The 12142-nt window shown below is 39.9% G+C and overlaps 1 protein-coding gene across 1 annotated transcript in view; it reads left to right on the forward strand.

Moving 5' to 3' along the window:
• Positions 1–4053: 4053 nt before the first annotated feature.
• Positions 4054–12142, forward strand: part of man1a1 (mannosidase, alpha, class 1A, member 1) — a 117597-nt gene continuing 109508 nt past the window's right edge. The window contains exon 1 of the mRNA XM_067481496.1: positions 4054–4783. Within this exon, the coding sequence (XP_067337597.1) occupies positions 4274–4783 (510 nt within the window). The 5' untranslated portion in view covers positions 4054–4273. The remainder of the gene's footprint in view (positions 4784–12142) is intronic.

A 12142-nucleotide genomic window follows, 5' to 3' on the forward strand; every position in this document is an offset into this window, starting at 1 on the left:
ATATTTGGACTGTGGCAAGAGAGAGAGAGAAGCATCAAACAGCTGGGTGATGACTGTGTGGCCTATTTTACATCAGCAAATTGGCTGACAGTGAATTCCCAGGGCACACTGAGCTAACAATATTAATAATATTAGTTTAATAAAAATCTCAAACTCATTTGAAACTGCCTCATTATGCACATGGACTGACGCAACAAGGAAAGCAGGAGACTGAAGTGTGACCTTAAGCCAGAATTAGTAACAATTATAAACAAGTAGTTGAAAATATGTAAAAATGTATGCTTTTACTCCACAACAGATCTTAAAATATTATCCCCACGCTGCTTTTTTAGTGTTGCGTAATATGACTGAGAATATAAAAAGTTCGGAAATTATTTCCATCATTTCTATTTTCTTCACTCCGAATTTTAAGCTGACTTTCAGTGTCACCTGGAAACCGCAACATCACCGTGCCAACTGCCATGATTCATACTTACGTAATGGCTGAGGTGTGTGTGTGTGTGTGTGTGTGTGTGTGTGTGTGTGCAGTCATTAAGAAAATACATGTTGCATGCCAGGAGGGATGATGGTGGAACTGGCAAACTCAGACGAGGCTGGACCTGAGATTTAATAGGTTCAATAACAGTTTCCACCTCCCAGGTAAATCACCATAAAGATATTTTTAAGGTGCAAAGCAGGTAAAATAAAAAATCAGATGAAGTTGAAGGAAAGAAATTAAACAGCATATTATGAGGGAAATACACAATCTTCGATGTGAAACCACATAGAATTAGCCCCTGATCTTACAGCTTCATCTACCTTTGTAGGCCCTATTAGTTCAGTTATTTTCGTAGAATATTGACCATTCAGACTGAATTTATTGAATTACAGGATCATTTTTCAGAGTTGTGTGTGTGTGCAGCCATTTTTAAGAGGAAATTTGCCATTGTTGACCACACAGATGCTAAAACCAACACCAAATCTACTCTACTCATCTTCAGTCTTTGTCAAACTGATCCTGAATTAGCTTGTTCGCCTGTAACATAAACCTCAGTTGTCCAAAAACACAACCAAACACTTCAATCCAAATCATGTGATCGCCATATTTCTAACAACATATTGCCCAAATTGATGCAAATTGCAACAAATCTTCCAACTCTAATGCCCCTGTAGGTTATTTGCACTTATGACCCAAAGAGCCAACTGTTGAAACTGCTCCCATTTTGGTGTCACTGTATAACCACAGTGGTTTGGCTACAGCTAGGCACCAAATAAAAATGTTGGGTTTGCCTTAAAAATCAATACCTCCTTAATGCCACATGACTGGTTGCATCAACAGCAATAAGAGTTGTTTTATACTGGAGTCAGACTTTGCTCTTCTATGTGAAAGTTGGTATTTTACAGGAGGACATTCTCATGAGTCATTAGAATTCTACCCTAGATTTTGTGACATTGATGAGCTTACTTCAGACCACTTAACACAGTAATGCCAAGTTGGAGCATTTAAAGCAACATTTGTTAAAAAAAAAAAAATTGTTTGCACCTTTTGAAATAAAGAAACGTGTCACCCAGTGGAGCAGTGTGTTTTAATCATTTTTGGACAACAATCAAAGAAAGTCCACAGCACAACCAAGCAACTAATCCAAACTGCGGGCCAGCGGAGAATAAACCTATTCATAATTGCCTAAATTATAGATTTCTTGCTTTACTCACATAAAACATCGAGCATGATAAACATCGAGCCTCAGTATCAGTCAGTTAAACAAGCAAAGGGCAAATCCTGGAGCAGTGTTCAACAGTCATGCAGGGAAGGTAAGAAGTGAACAGATTCATGTCTGTGCCTAAAGTTAGACCGAATACAATACTGCTCAATAAGAATGACACATCACTGCTACAGCTGTGAAGATTCATGTGTTAATGTCACTTTATGAAGAAATGAATTCCTCCATTTCTCATGGGTTGCGTTAGTATAAATATGACATAGAATTTAGATTTTTATTACCTGGGACTGCAGGCATGAGTAGATTTATTGGAGTGGTTGCCTTCAGTGTTGACACACTGTCATAACAGTTTATTATAAGAAATAAGAAGCAATGCTGACTACAAATATGTCCCTTGTCCATTCTTGTAATTGCTACATAAAGGCTGATGTGGACAACTTTTCCCTGTAGGTTGAGGCAAAATGGGAACAATAAAATACTAAGGTAGAAGTCTTTAGTTCTAAAATAACTCCCAGGGAGTGGTGCATTTAAGATCTAATAGTGTAGGAGTATACAAAGGGGATTTTTTTTCTTTGACTGAGACTTAACAGTAAAAGTGGGTTTACCCTCCACTCTAAAAGCTAAACCAGCTTCACAACAAAGGATTATTTGTTCCTCACCACAACACCGATTGGGAAATGGTTTCTTTTGATACATACATTATCAACAGCTACTCAGGATGAAAACAAATCCCACTGAAAAATCCAACTTTGATGAAATTACGCAGGAGAGAATGTCAGCTGTTGTGAAAACTGTTGCCACAAAAGATTGTTGGTTGTATATTGAGATGCTGCACATTTCATCCGAGATTTAATTTTCTGCTTGAAAATGGGAGTGAGAAAGTAATTATACGGATGCATGTCATCATTTAGACATATTGTCATCCCAGAATTAGAATTTCAATATGGCAGCACACATCTGTCATGCCCAGATTAGACTTTCCATCTCTGCAGTTCTCATCCAGCAGGTGAGGTATAGGGGAAGTACATTGTATCACTAACAAAGCTTTCAATCACCACTGTTTTTCTCTGCTTTAGCTTAGTGATTTGTATTGACATTGCAGCTATTTGTCATGTGCAATATGGTGAGAGATATGCAGTGTAGAAATTTAAATGTTCAATAAAATGCTCCACAATGTTTTCACGTTCAAATAACACAGAAGAGATGAAGTATTCAATTTGAATACTAGAGCTCACACTGTTCGGTATCTACTGTATAATAAAACATTTTGAAGAACAAGTGATTTTTTTTTTCTTCTTCTTTGTCTAATAAAGGTCTGTTTCCCGGGCATTGTTTTAATTGTGAGGAAGCAATTCTCCAGACGATGGATAAAATAAGCAACAACCACTATTCTGCTGCGTTTTCTCTATCACCTGCCTGTTAATTTGTAACCGAGCGGGAGACAACGTCCATTTGTTCCTCTGTCACAGAGCTGAAGACTGTGGGTAGAATCACATGACATGGCCTCAAGGTAAAGCCAGTGAGGAATGGCAGTGGTGGAAGATGGATCCTGGTCATTTTTTTAAGTCTGGGAACACTATTTTTAGCCTTCTGTGCGTCTTTGGGAACATTTTGTGACTATTTAAATTTTTAACCATCAACACCCCCCCCCCCCCCCCCCCCCCCCCCCCACACACACACACACACACACACACACACACACACACACACACACACACCACCACCACCACTATAGGAACAATTTATGTCTATCTTTGGTCCTTTTTGTGCTTTGGGATCATTTCGTGTCTCTTCATGGTCATTTTTGTCTTTTGTCTGAGCTTTAACCTTAAAAATACTCCATACAGAGACTAAGCCCATTGCAACTAAACTCTGAACCAGCTTTTTTTACCAGCTAAAATAAAGATTTAAATGAATTATATATGAATATATACACAACAAAACAACTATATTTTATCAATATGTTTATCTACATACATATGACAAAAAACTTTCTATATGTGTTAAAGGATTTTTATGTGTTAAATTGCCAACATGGCTTTTGCCGCAGCAGTCAGTTAAACTGTTGCTGATGTTGTTGTTTTTTTATGAAGTTTATTCCCACGACAGCATAAAATAACACCTAAAAATAACAACTTTGTGTCACTTTGGCAAACTGTCACTTTGTCTCAACGCGGACATTTAACGTCTCTCTCCGCCTCACGTCGAACGGAAAATAAGCGTAGAACAAGGAGTCAGCGGCTTTTATAAGTAGACTTTGAGGGGACACGCCCCCCCGCGCGCCCACCCCACTCACACTGCCTAAAGTGATTGGCTCCTCGCGCCTGTCAGTCACTCCTATCTACCGTTGTTTCCTGTGTGAGCTGTTGGACTCGCGCTGTCTGCAGAGAGTCTCCGGCATGGACAGAAGCTTTACTCCTCAAGTTTTTAACACTCGAGTTTTACGTTTGACACGGTTTTTATCACATGGAAATGGATTTCTGAGCGGAATAAACCCGAATTAAGCCCGACGTGAGTTAAGTCGACCGTTTAAATCTATTCTGGTTCTTGGAGTTGTTGAAGGAAGTGGAAAAATGCCAGTTGCAACTCTTCTGCCTTTTACCGCGACTCCGAATAGGAAGTCTGCCAGCCCGACCTCCTTCAGGTTGACAGAGAAATTCATTTTGTTATTAGTGTTCAGTGCTTTTATAACCCTGTGTTTCGGGGCCATTTTCTTCCTACCGGACTCGTCCAAGCTGCTAAGCGGAGTTTTCTTTCATTCTCCCCCGGTGGAGACTAACACCCGCACCGGTCCGGACATCACCGACTCAGGTTCGGCTGGAAACGATGAGAGGCTCCTGGCCAAAATCAGGAAAGACCACGAAAAAGCTCTGTTAGAGGCCAAGGATACTCTACAAAAACACCCAGATGAAATAAAACAAGACATTATGAAGGACAAGGTGAAAGTTTCAAAGGATAGTATAAGTCAAGATGGGAAGGATGAGAATAATTTACCTGCCTTCCAGTATCACCGCCCGCCCGGGGCGACTGGTCACGAACCTTCGGACCCCGAAACCAGGGACAGACGGGCTAAGATCAAAGAGGTAAGAATCTGAGCCCAGAAACTGCTCGTTCGATGGAAAAACACGTCTCACCAAACTCCATTAAAAAATGAGCATTTTTTCATTTGTATAGCCGAGGGGGAGATTATACCTGTGGTGCAGCGTGACACAAAGACCTCCAGTAATAATTCATGTCCCGTCTACAATTCGGCATCAATTTAATACGCCTCAATCAGCACTAAAGTGAATAAAATGTTAACTTTAAAAGACTGTCCGCCTCTTCCCCCGCTGCATTTCATCATCGCTATGGGCTTACGTTACACCGCGGAGGTCCGTGGCAATAAGTGCACAACAAGTACACAACTTGTAAATCGAATGCACCATAGTTATTCACTTTGAGCCGAAATTCTTAGATTATCTAGTAGTGTTTAGATAAAAATCTTTTGCCATGCTGAGATCAGCGTACACCTTCGGGTGAATTTGACACAGTGTTTTGTTCGATGTTTCCAAACGGAGTTCAGCTTGACGTTTCTCTATCCACGGAACACCAGTCAATTCCAAGGAGAGAAGGGCGGAAGACGTGTAGGATTCACTGCCCCCCCCCCCCCCCCCCCCCGCGCTGTTCTACCGGTCTTACAAGTCAACCATGCCAGGGACTGGTGCAGCCAGCAAGGATGGGTCTGTTGGAATATACACCATTTAGCCTTTAGCAGTTTTCATATGACCCAGATTAATACTGTGATCCAGAGTTTGTCTAACCACAAGATGAGGTACTAAAAGAGATGCAGATCCAGTGATATCATGGCTTATTTTGCCCACATTTTTGTGTCATGTCATTAATTGGAGTCAGAATTGACCCTTATATTTATCATGACAATGTCAGAGCTCCCCTGCAAAGCCATTTAATTCAGTAGCTTTCATGCCCCCTGATGTCCTATTATTCCACCCCGGTGAAAGAAAAACATTTGCCTTGTAGCCTGCAGCGGGGTGGAAAACACCAACAAGTAGCAGGTCTGGCATTGTGTTATGTCACTGCACTGTGTTTGTGTGCTCGCAGAAACAGGTGGAAAGCCCAGTGAAGTGGTTTCAGGTGGCTGCTTTATCTGTGGTGTTATGATCCCAGCTGCCCCTTTTTTACTAATTTTGAAGTAACTGATCTTACTAAAATTTGTAGTCAATTGTATACACCTGCGATTTGTTTAGTGCCATGTTCAAACAGAGCTTTCCCATGGGGGCTTTCAGTGAGCTGTTGTGATTAGATGTGCTCAGTGGAGTCACTATATTTCCATTTCCAGCACCGGTGAGTGAGTGAGCGAGCAGATAAGGGTTTGGTGAACAGACGTGGCTGATGTGTAGACGTACAGGTGGACTCTGATATCTGGGTCATTGTGGCTCAATGCTGATAGGAAGGAGGTCACAATGTGATTTCCCTGAGCAGCCTCAGGGGTATCTGTGGTGGGGCAACAGTTAATATTGACAATAAAAATCGACAGAGCACTCCTGTGTAAATTGCGAAACCATATTAGAAGCACATTTTTTGCTTTGTGGTGATATTTATGAAAGTTATAGTATAAGAAACAATAACCGGTTAACACTCATTTGCTACAAAATTCTAAGAAGGCAATACGTTCATCTTATCTTGAAAGCATCTTAACAGTAATGCACCTTTCCAGACTCCGGAATTTAAAGAGCATATCACAATTGTCTAGTCTCATACACAATCAATCAATTTATCAATACACCGTTTAAAATGCTCAACAGAGACGTTTTTGACCTCAGGACAACATCATCTGCTGTTAAACGGTTAACAAACCCTGCCATCATGCTGTCAACCTGAGGAACACTTGTCAACAACAGGCTGAACACTTTAAACATTACAGTTTGCACAATATTGCACATCTTCATGTCAACTGATGGTCATCGCACAGGCAATATCACTGATGTCTAATCAGTAAAAATGCTATTCTTATAAAACTAATCTATAGTCCTCTTATGTTCAAAATAACATAAACATCAACTTTGACCACATCTTATCACTTTTTTTTTTAAAACCAGCTCTGTTTTGGACTTAACCAGTAGTTGAACTTTACGAATAAACTAAGAGTCAACAGTGCTTCTTTAGATTAGGATCTGTTTCCCTGATAGAAGTGTGTTTTTATTTTTATTTTTTTCAAAGTAAAAGATCAATTATGTGTAATTGTTAGACAAGGGTATCCAGGGCAATGACCGGTTAGCTAAGATGGCATCTCATCTGGAATTGCATTTGTTAGATGACTTAATTATTTATTAAATATTGTACTGTGTGTTCTAAAAAATAGATTGGATTAGTCTGACTGACACTTCTGACCGACTATTTTTTTGTCACAGGTATTGCTAATAAACAGCATCAAGGACACCACCCTTATCTATAAAATTCTTGCTTTAACACTCGAATCGGTGCTTTTTTTTTTTTGTCCAGTCACCATTCCTTTGTCACAGCCATTTAGTTTGTGAGGGGACACTTTGTCACAGTGAGGACAAGATCATCCATCTGTAACCAGATACATCTTAATTTCTGTGTGCCTCAAAGTAAACTCACACTATTGCAGAAATGGACCATGACAGTGCAATATTTTCTGACAGGAAAACAAATGTAAAAGTCTGGCGAAACCTAATGATGCAACTAATAAACACATTGCGAACTTTGGGGGAGAAAGGGTAATGATTTTAGACACACACACACACACACACACACACACACACACACACACACACACACACACACACACACACACACACACACACACACACACACACACACGCACACACACAGACGCCACTAAAATATCTTTTCTTTATGATGCAGACTGGACACAGGTTGTTCTCTATCAGATTCTTTGTAAATTGAAATTGTGGAACTGTATTCTTTATGTCAGGGTCACACTGTGTCACAATCATCTAATCTGAATACAGTGTGCACGTTCTTTTTTTTTTTTTCACGTTCTTTTAAACTGAGATATGCTCAGGTGGCTGGGAGCCTACACTGGCACAGACTCACAAACCGCTCTGGCAGCAGAGATACTCCTTTTTTAAAAGTGTTTTGAGGGAGGCTCGCCCTACTGACCATTTAGAGGAGCAACAGCGTTATGTTAGCTTAGTATGTATTGTAGCATTCTTATTATTGTAATTTGGTAACTATTACCTGAAGGGCTGAGCAGGCACGGGAGAGGACTGGCCACAGCAGAGAGGACCTGCTTAGGTTGCACACTGTAACTTTAACTGGAAGCACACCTCAGCCTTAAGCAATTCTAAAATAAATACCTTCTTTAACAAAGCAAATCATTCTGACTGTGATCACAGCAGATATGAGTTGTTTAACTGAATGCTGTCATTTGATTGCTGTTCAAACAGAGGCCACCTTCTCACATTTAATGTAAGCATATTCTGTTTACTAAAAGGGAGATCTCATTGGAATATATCAACAAGAAAAATGGTCTACCAAATATTGACCTAAAGGTGTTGGTTATGCTTCATGTAATTAAGCATCAGCGTCAGTTATGAGAAATGTCAGGAGAGTTTGAGTTTTCGTGCCAGTATTCCCTGGTCACAGCTATTGATTCAGAGTTGTAGTAGCAGCAGCATTGAATAGAACGAACTACAGTAGCTGCATGAATGGTAACTTCTATACATTCAGTCAATATTTCTCTCAAGGGAAACATGCTACTAACATTAGTGATAACTATCAGGCCCTATTGTGAAAACACCCAGATGAGTGCAAAAACTTGCACCACCTTACTTTGAAATGAAAAGGCTTTTTGCCATTTCGAGGTAAGGGGTGCACACTTTTTCACTTAACATTTGGACGGCTCCTATTGTTATCAGTGACTTTTAACATGGCTGACTTACACAAACAGCACTGATGAAGCTCCACTTCACTCTATTGCTGTACTGCAATATTGTGCAACCGATGTAACTGTAATTCAATATGTTACAATATTACTATCGGTTGTTTGTTAGTGAAAACAGCTGGAGAAATTGTTCTAGTAATGGCACCACCGTGACAAATAGCAATACTGATTTGCTGCTCGATTCAAATTCAATTTTATTTATTTATTTAGAGGCAAATTCTCTATAAACATGGTTCTGGAGTTACTACAGCCAGCTCTAACTATAAGCTGCATCAAAACTGCACATTTTGTGCCTGATCTTAAAAATAGGCAGGGTGTTGGTTCTACTGGAGAGTTATATAGCTCTGCGTCCCTCTAATTCTGACTGCAGTCAGAGGTCAAAAGATCTATTGGAATCATAATTATCCGTATTGTTATTTCTTTTTCTATACGTTCAGTCCTACAATCTTTTCTGTGGTGTATGACGTTAAAACATTCCTGTGTTTGGTGGTTAATAAAGCAAATCTGACTTTGTACCCTATGGACTTTTCAATTAAACACATCACACATATGCTGAGTTTTAGTCATACGTTATATGACAAAACAAATTATTAAGCTTGCGCCTCAGATACTATAAATCATACTCGAGCATAGTAGCACCTGACAGCCAGAGATTTTAAATTGCATAGACAACATCCCAACACACCTTTCCCCTTCTGACCTTGTCCACTTTGTGCTCAGTAAAGTGAATAATCCTGTTGACCAAACACACTCTTATACTCCATGACCTATAGAGGCTTGGTGTTATTTAGTCCATGCTTCTTAAATTATTGGAAGATGAAGTTCTCTGATGCAGCCTGCCTTCTCTACCTCTGCACCATCTGATCTAGTTATCCAGGGATCTGCCCCTGCAGTGTTGTGGTCTGACTGAGTTAGTGTTGTTTGTGATGGGCAGAGGACAGGCTGCAGGGGCCACTGTAAAGGATAAATGGCTTGTTGTGAATGACTGCTACAATTCTACAATCAGCTAAATCTTTTTGTCTGCTTGAAATCAAAGGCTTTTGGGAGAACCCCACTGCACACCCTCTCCCTGCAGTCCTCTGCCTGGGCTTTCACTTGCTCTCAGAAAGGCAAGTACAGAGGGTGGGAATAATCAAAACCTTGGCTGACAAATGGAGGGAGAATCAAGGTAGATGGGGTCGATACTGGATGCTAGCACACCTGTTTGATTTAACACAGTAAACTCCTCTTTCATCTGGTAGTAACCAGCTTGGATCACATTACAATTTATTATTGTCTCAGTAATCCATTCATAGTTATCCCAAAAGTGCTTTACAGTGACAACTGGCTATTAGTTGTAGTTTTTAAAGACATTTCCTTTCTGGTGCAAAAGGTCTTCCTCAGTTCAGACCAACTGGCACAGAGAGGCAGGCATCCAGTCAGCACATTTCCATGCACTTAAGCAACAAGGCTACAGTTGGCTTTCTTGATAAAGCCAGTTTCTGAACATTTATGTAAACATAAAATCTGGTTTTGGAAATTGGGGTAGTGGATTATAGAAATTAAAATATTCCCAGGTTGATATATCTCCCCCCCCAGAAAATTGCTGATTTCTGTGCATTGTCTACATGTAACCGGGTTTCTAATCGGTTTTCAACAACAGCAATGTGTGTAACAAGTGGCTGAGTGAAAGGCTAAATGAAAGGGAAGATCGATAATGGAGTGATGCTGCTTTATTTATTTAAATAAAGCCTACCCATTTTACTTCTTTCAAAAGGTTCCCAGTTATTCCCACACAGTCAAGTCAACAAAACAGGGCACTTTAGTATATTCTCTAGGTTGACAATGGCACTACAAGAGAGAAACGGATAAGTACATCCCCTCATAGATTAAGTAAAAGAAACCACTAGTAGAACAGACAATTTTAGTTTTGACTTGTTTCTGATCTGCATTTTTTTTTTATTTATTTTTTTTATCTTAATCAAAAATTTCACAGATAATTCATAGCTTTGTTTTCGGGTGACACATGGGATCTTCACTCTTGAGGACTCATTGAAGATGTAGCTTGCATTCATAAATCAAAAGATCTGTATTACTAGCTGCGTTTCTAATATGTCAGACGTGTTGCTAATTAATACTTACAGATTGTTAGTTTTTTTTTCTCCTCTGAGCGGAAAATCGGACTCCTTTCTGACTCATTCTGCTTCTTGTGTGTAGTGCCTGTGATGAGGTGGAATTCATTGTGGTGTAACTATGCAGATTAGATGCACATGAACATTTGTCTAACCACAAGGACGGTGCAAATGCAGCATGCACTTCTTTCAGCTCTCAACCTAAAGGACAATCACGTAACATCTTGTCAGCCCATCCCCTCTGTGACCAACCCTTTTGTTTTGCAATGCGTGTACACTCGATCAGAGGAAACTACAGTAAGCAGTGGCAAGTACACACCCCCTCACACGTCTTGCTGTTCAGGGAACTGTGGATTAGAGTTTGCTGGGTTTGCAGAGGTTTATCTTTGCTATCCACAGCTGACTGTCGAGGAAAGATGAAACACCAATCTCCTGTCCGTCCTCATACATCACTACATACTGTACCTCTTCTCCCCTTCTTTGTTGTTGCTTTTCTCCCTTTTTCTCTTTGTTGTGCTTTGCTTGTCTTCAGTTTTCACTTCAGTTATTTTTGCCTACTTCCACTATTGTTTTTTCACTGTGTATGCATGTGTGTGGGTGTGTATTTACCGAAAAGGCCATTCTGCTGCTTTGTATACCTTTAGAGCTTAAAATGCAATACTCTGTTCTTGTCTCTTTGCAGCCCAAGTTTTTTTTTTTTTGTGTGTATCGACCATTTGAACTAATTGGCTCTGTTTCTCTGGTCCTACTCCTTTTCTTCAAGTGGACACTGGACATCTGTGTGTGTCAGATAGAGTTACTGCTGGCCCCACCAGGTGCTCTGTTTAATTTGTCTAATTGCTGTAATTGCGGTAGCTCGCAACCAGCACTAGTGCTTTGGTACTGCATTGGTATGTTGGTGTGTAGTGACAGCGGTATCTCAAAATGGAATCCCTGTTTATTTCTAATGCTAAGTAGCTTCATGTATGTGGAAGTAATCTGTACAAAAGCCCAGCTGGAAGATAAAGATCAAAATGCCTCATGTAAACATTTTGATCAGAGCAAACTTTTCATTTGAACAGATGTTTAATTTATTTTTGTAGTATCTATACCAACTCTTTGAATGCTCATTCATTATGATGAAACAAAAATCATCACATCTTCCAAATGTTTAAAACCTCTGCAGAGAAAATGGTGATTGGACATCTGACTGAAAGCTCATACCTGCACTGTTCACCCTGAGATGAAACATTCTTTGTTGTCACACCTTAAGTCAAAATGCCCAAGTGTAATTGCACATTTTAGAAGTAGGAAGCACAGAATGCTCTGTTTTCTTCTGTCAGTCTACAACTAACAATTGTTTAATTCATAAATTAATCTTTTTTCTAAATTGTTCAGGAATGAGGACATCAGAGGGACAGCTC

The sequence above is a fragment of the Channa argus genome, chromosome 17 (genome assembly GCF_033026475.1).
Source record: "Channa argus isolate prfri chromosome 17, Channa argus male v1.0, whole genome shotgun sequence".
NCBI classification, from domain to species: domain Eukaryota; kingdom Metazoa; phylum Chordata; class Actinopteri; order Anabantiformes; family Channidae; genus Channa; species Channa argus.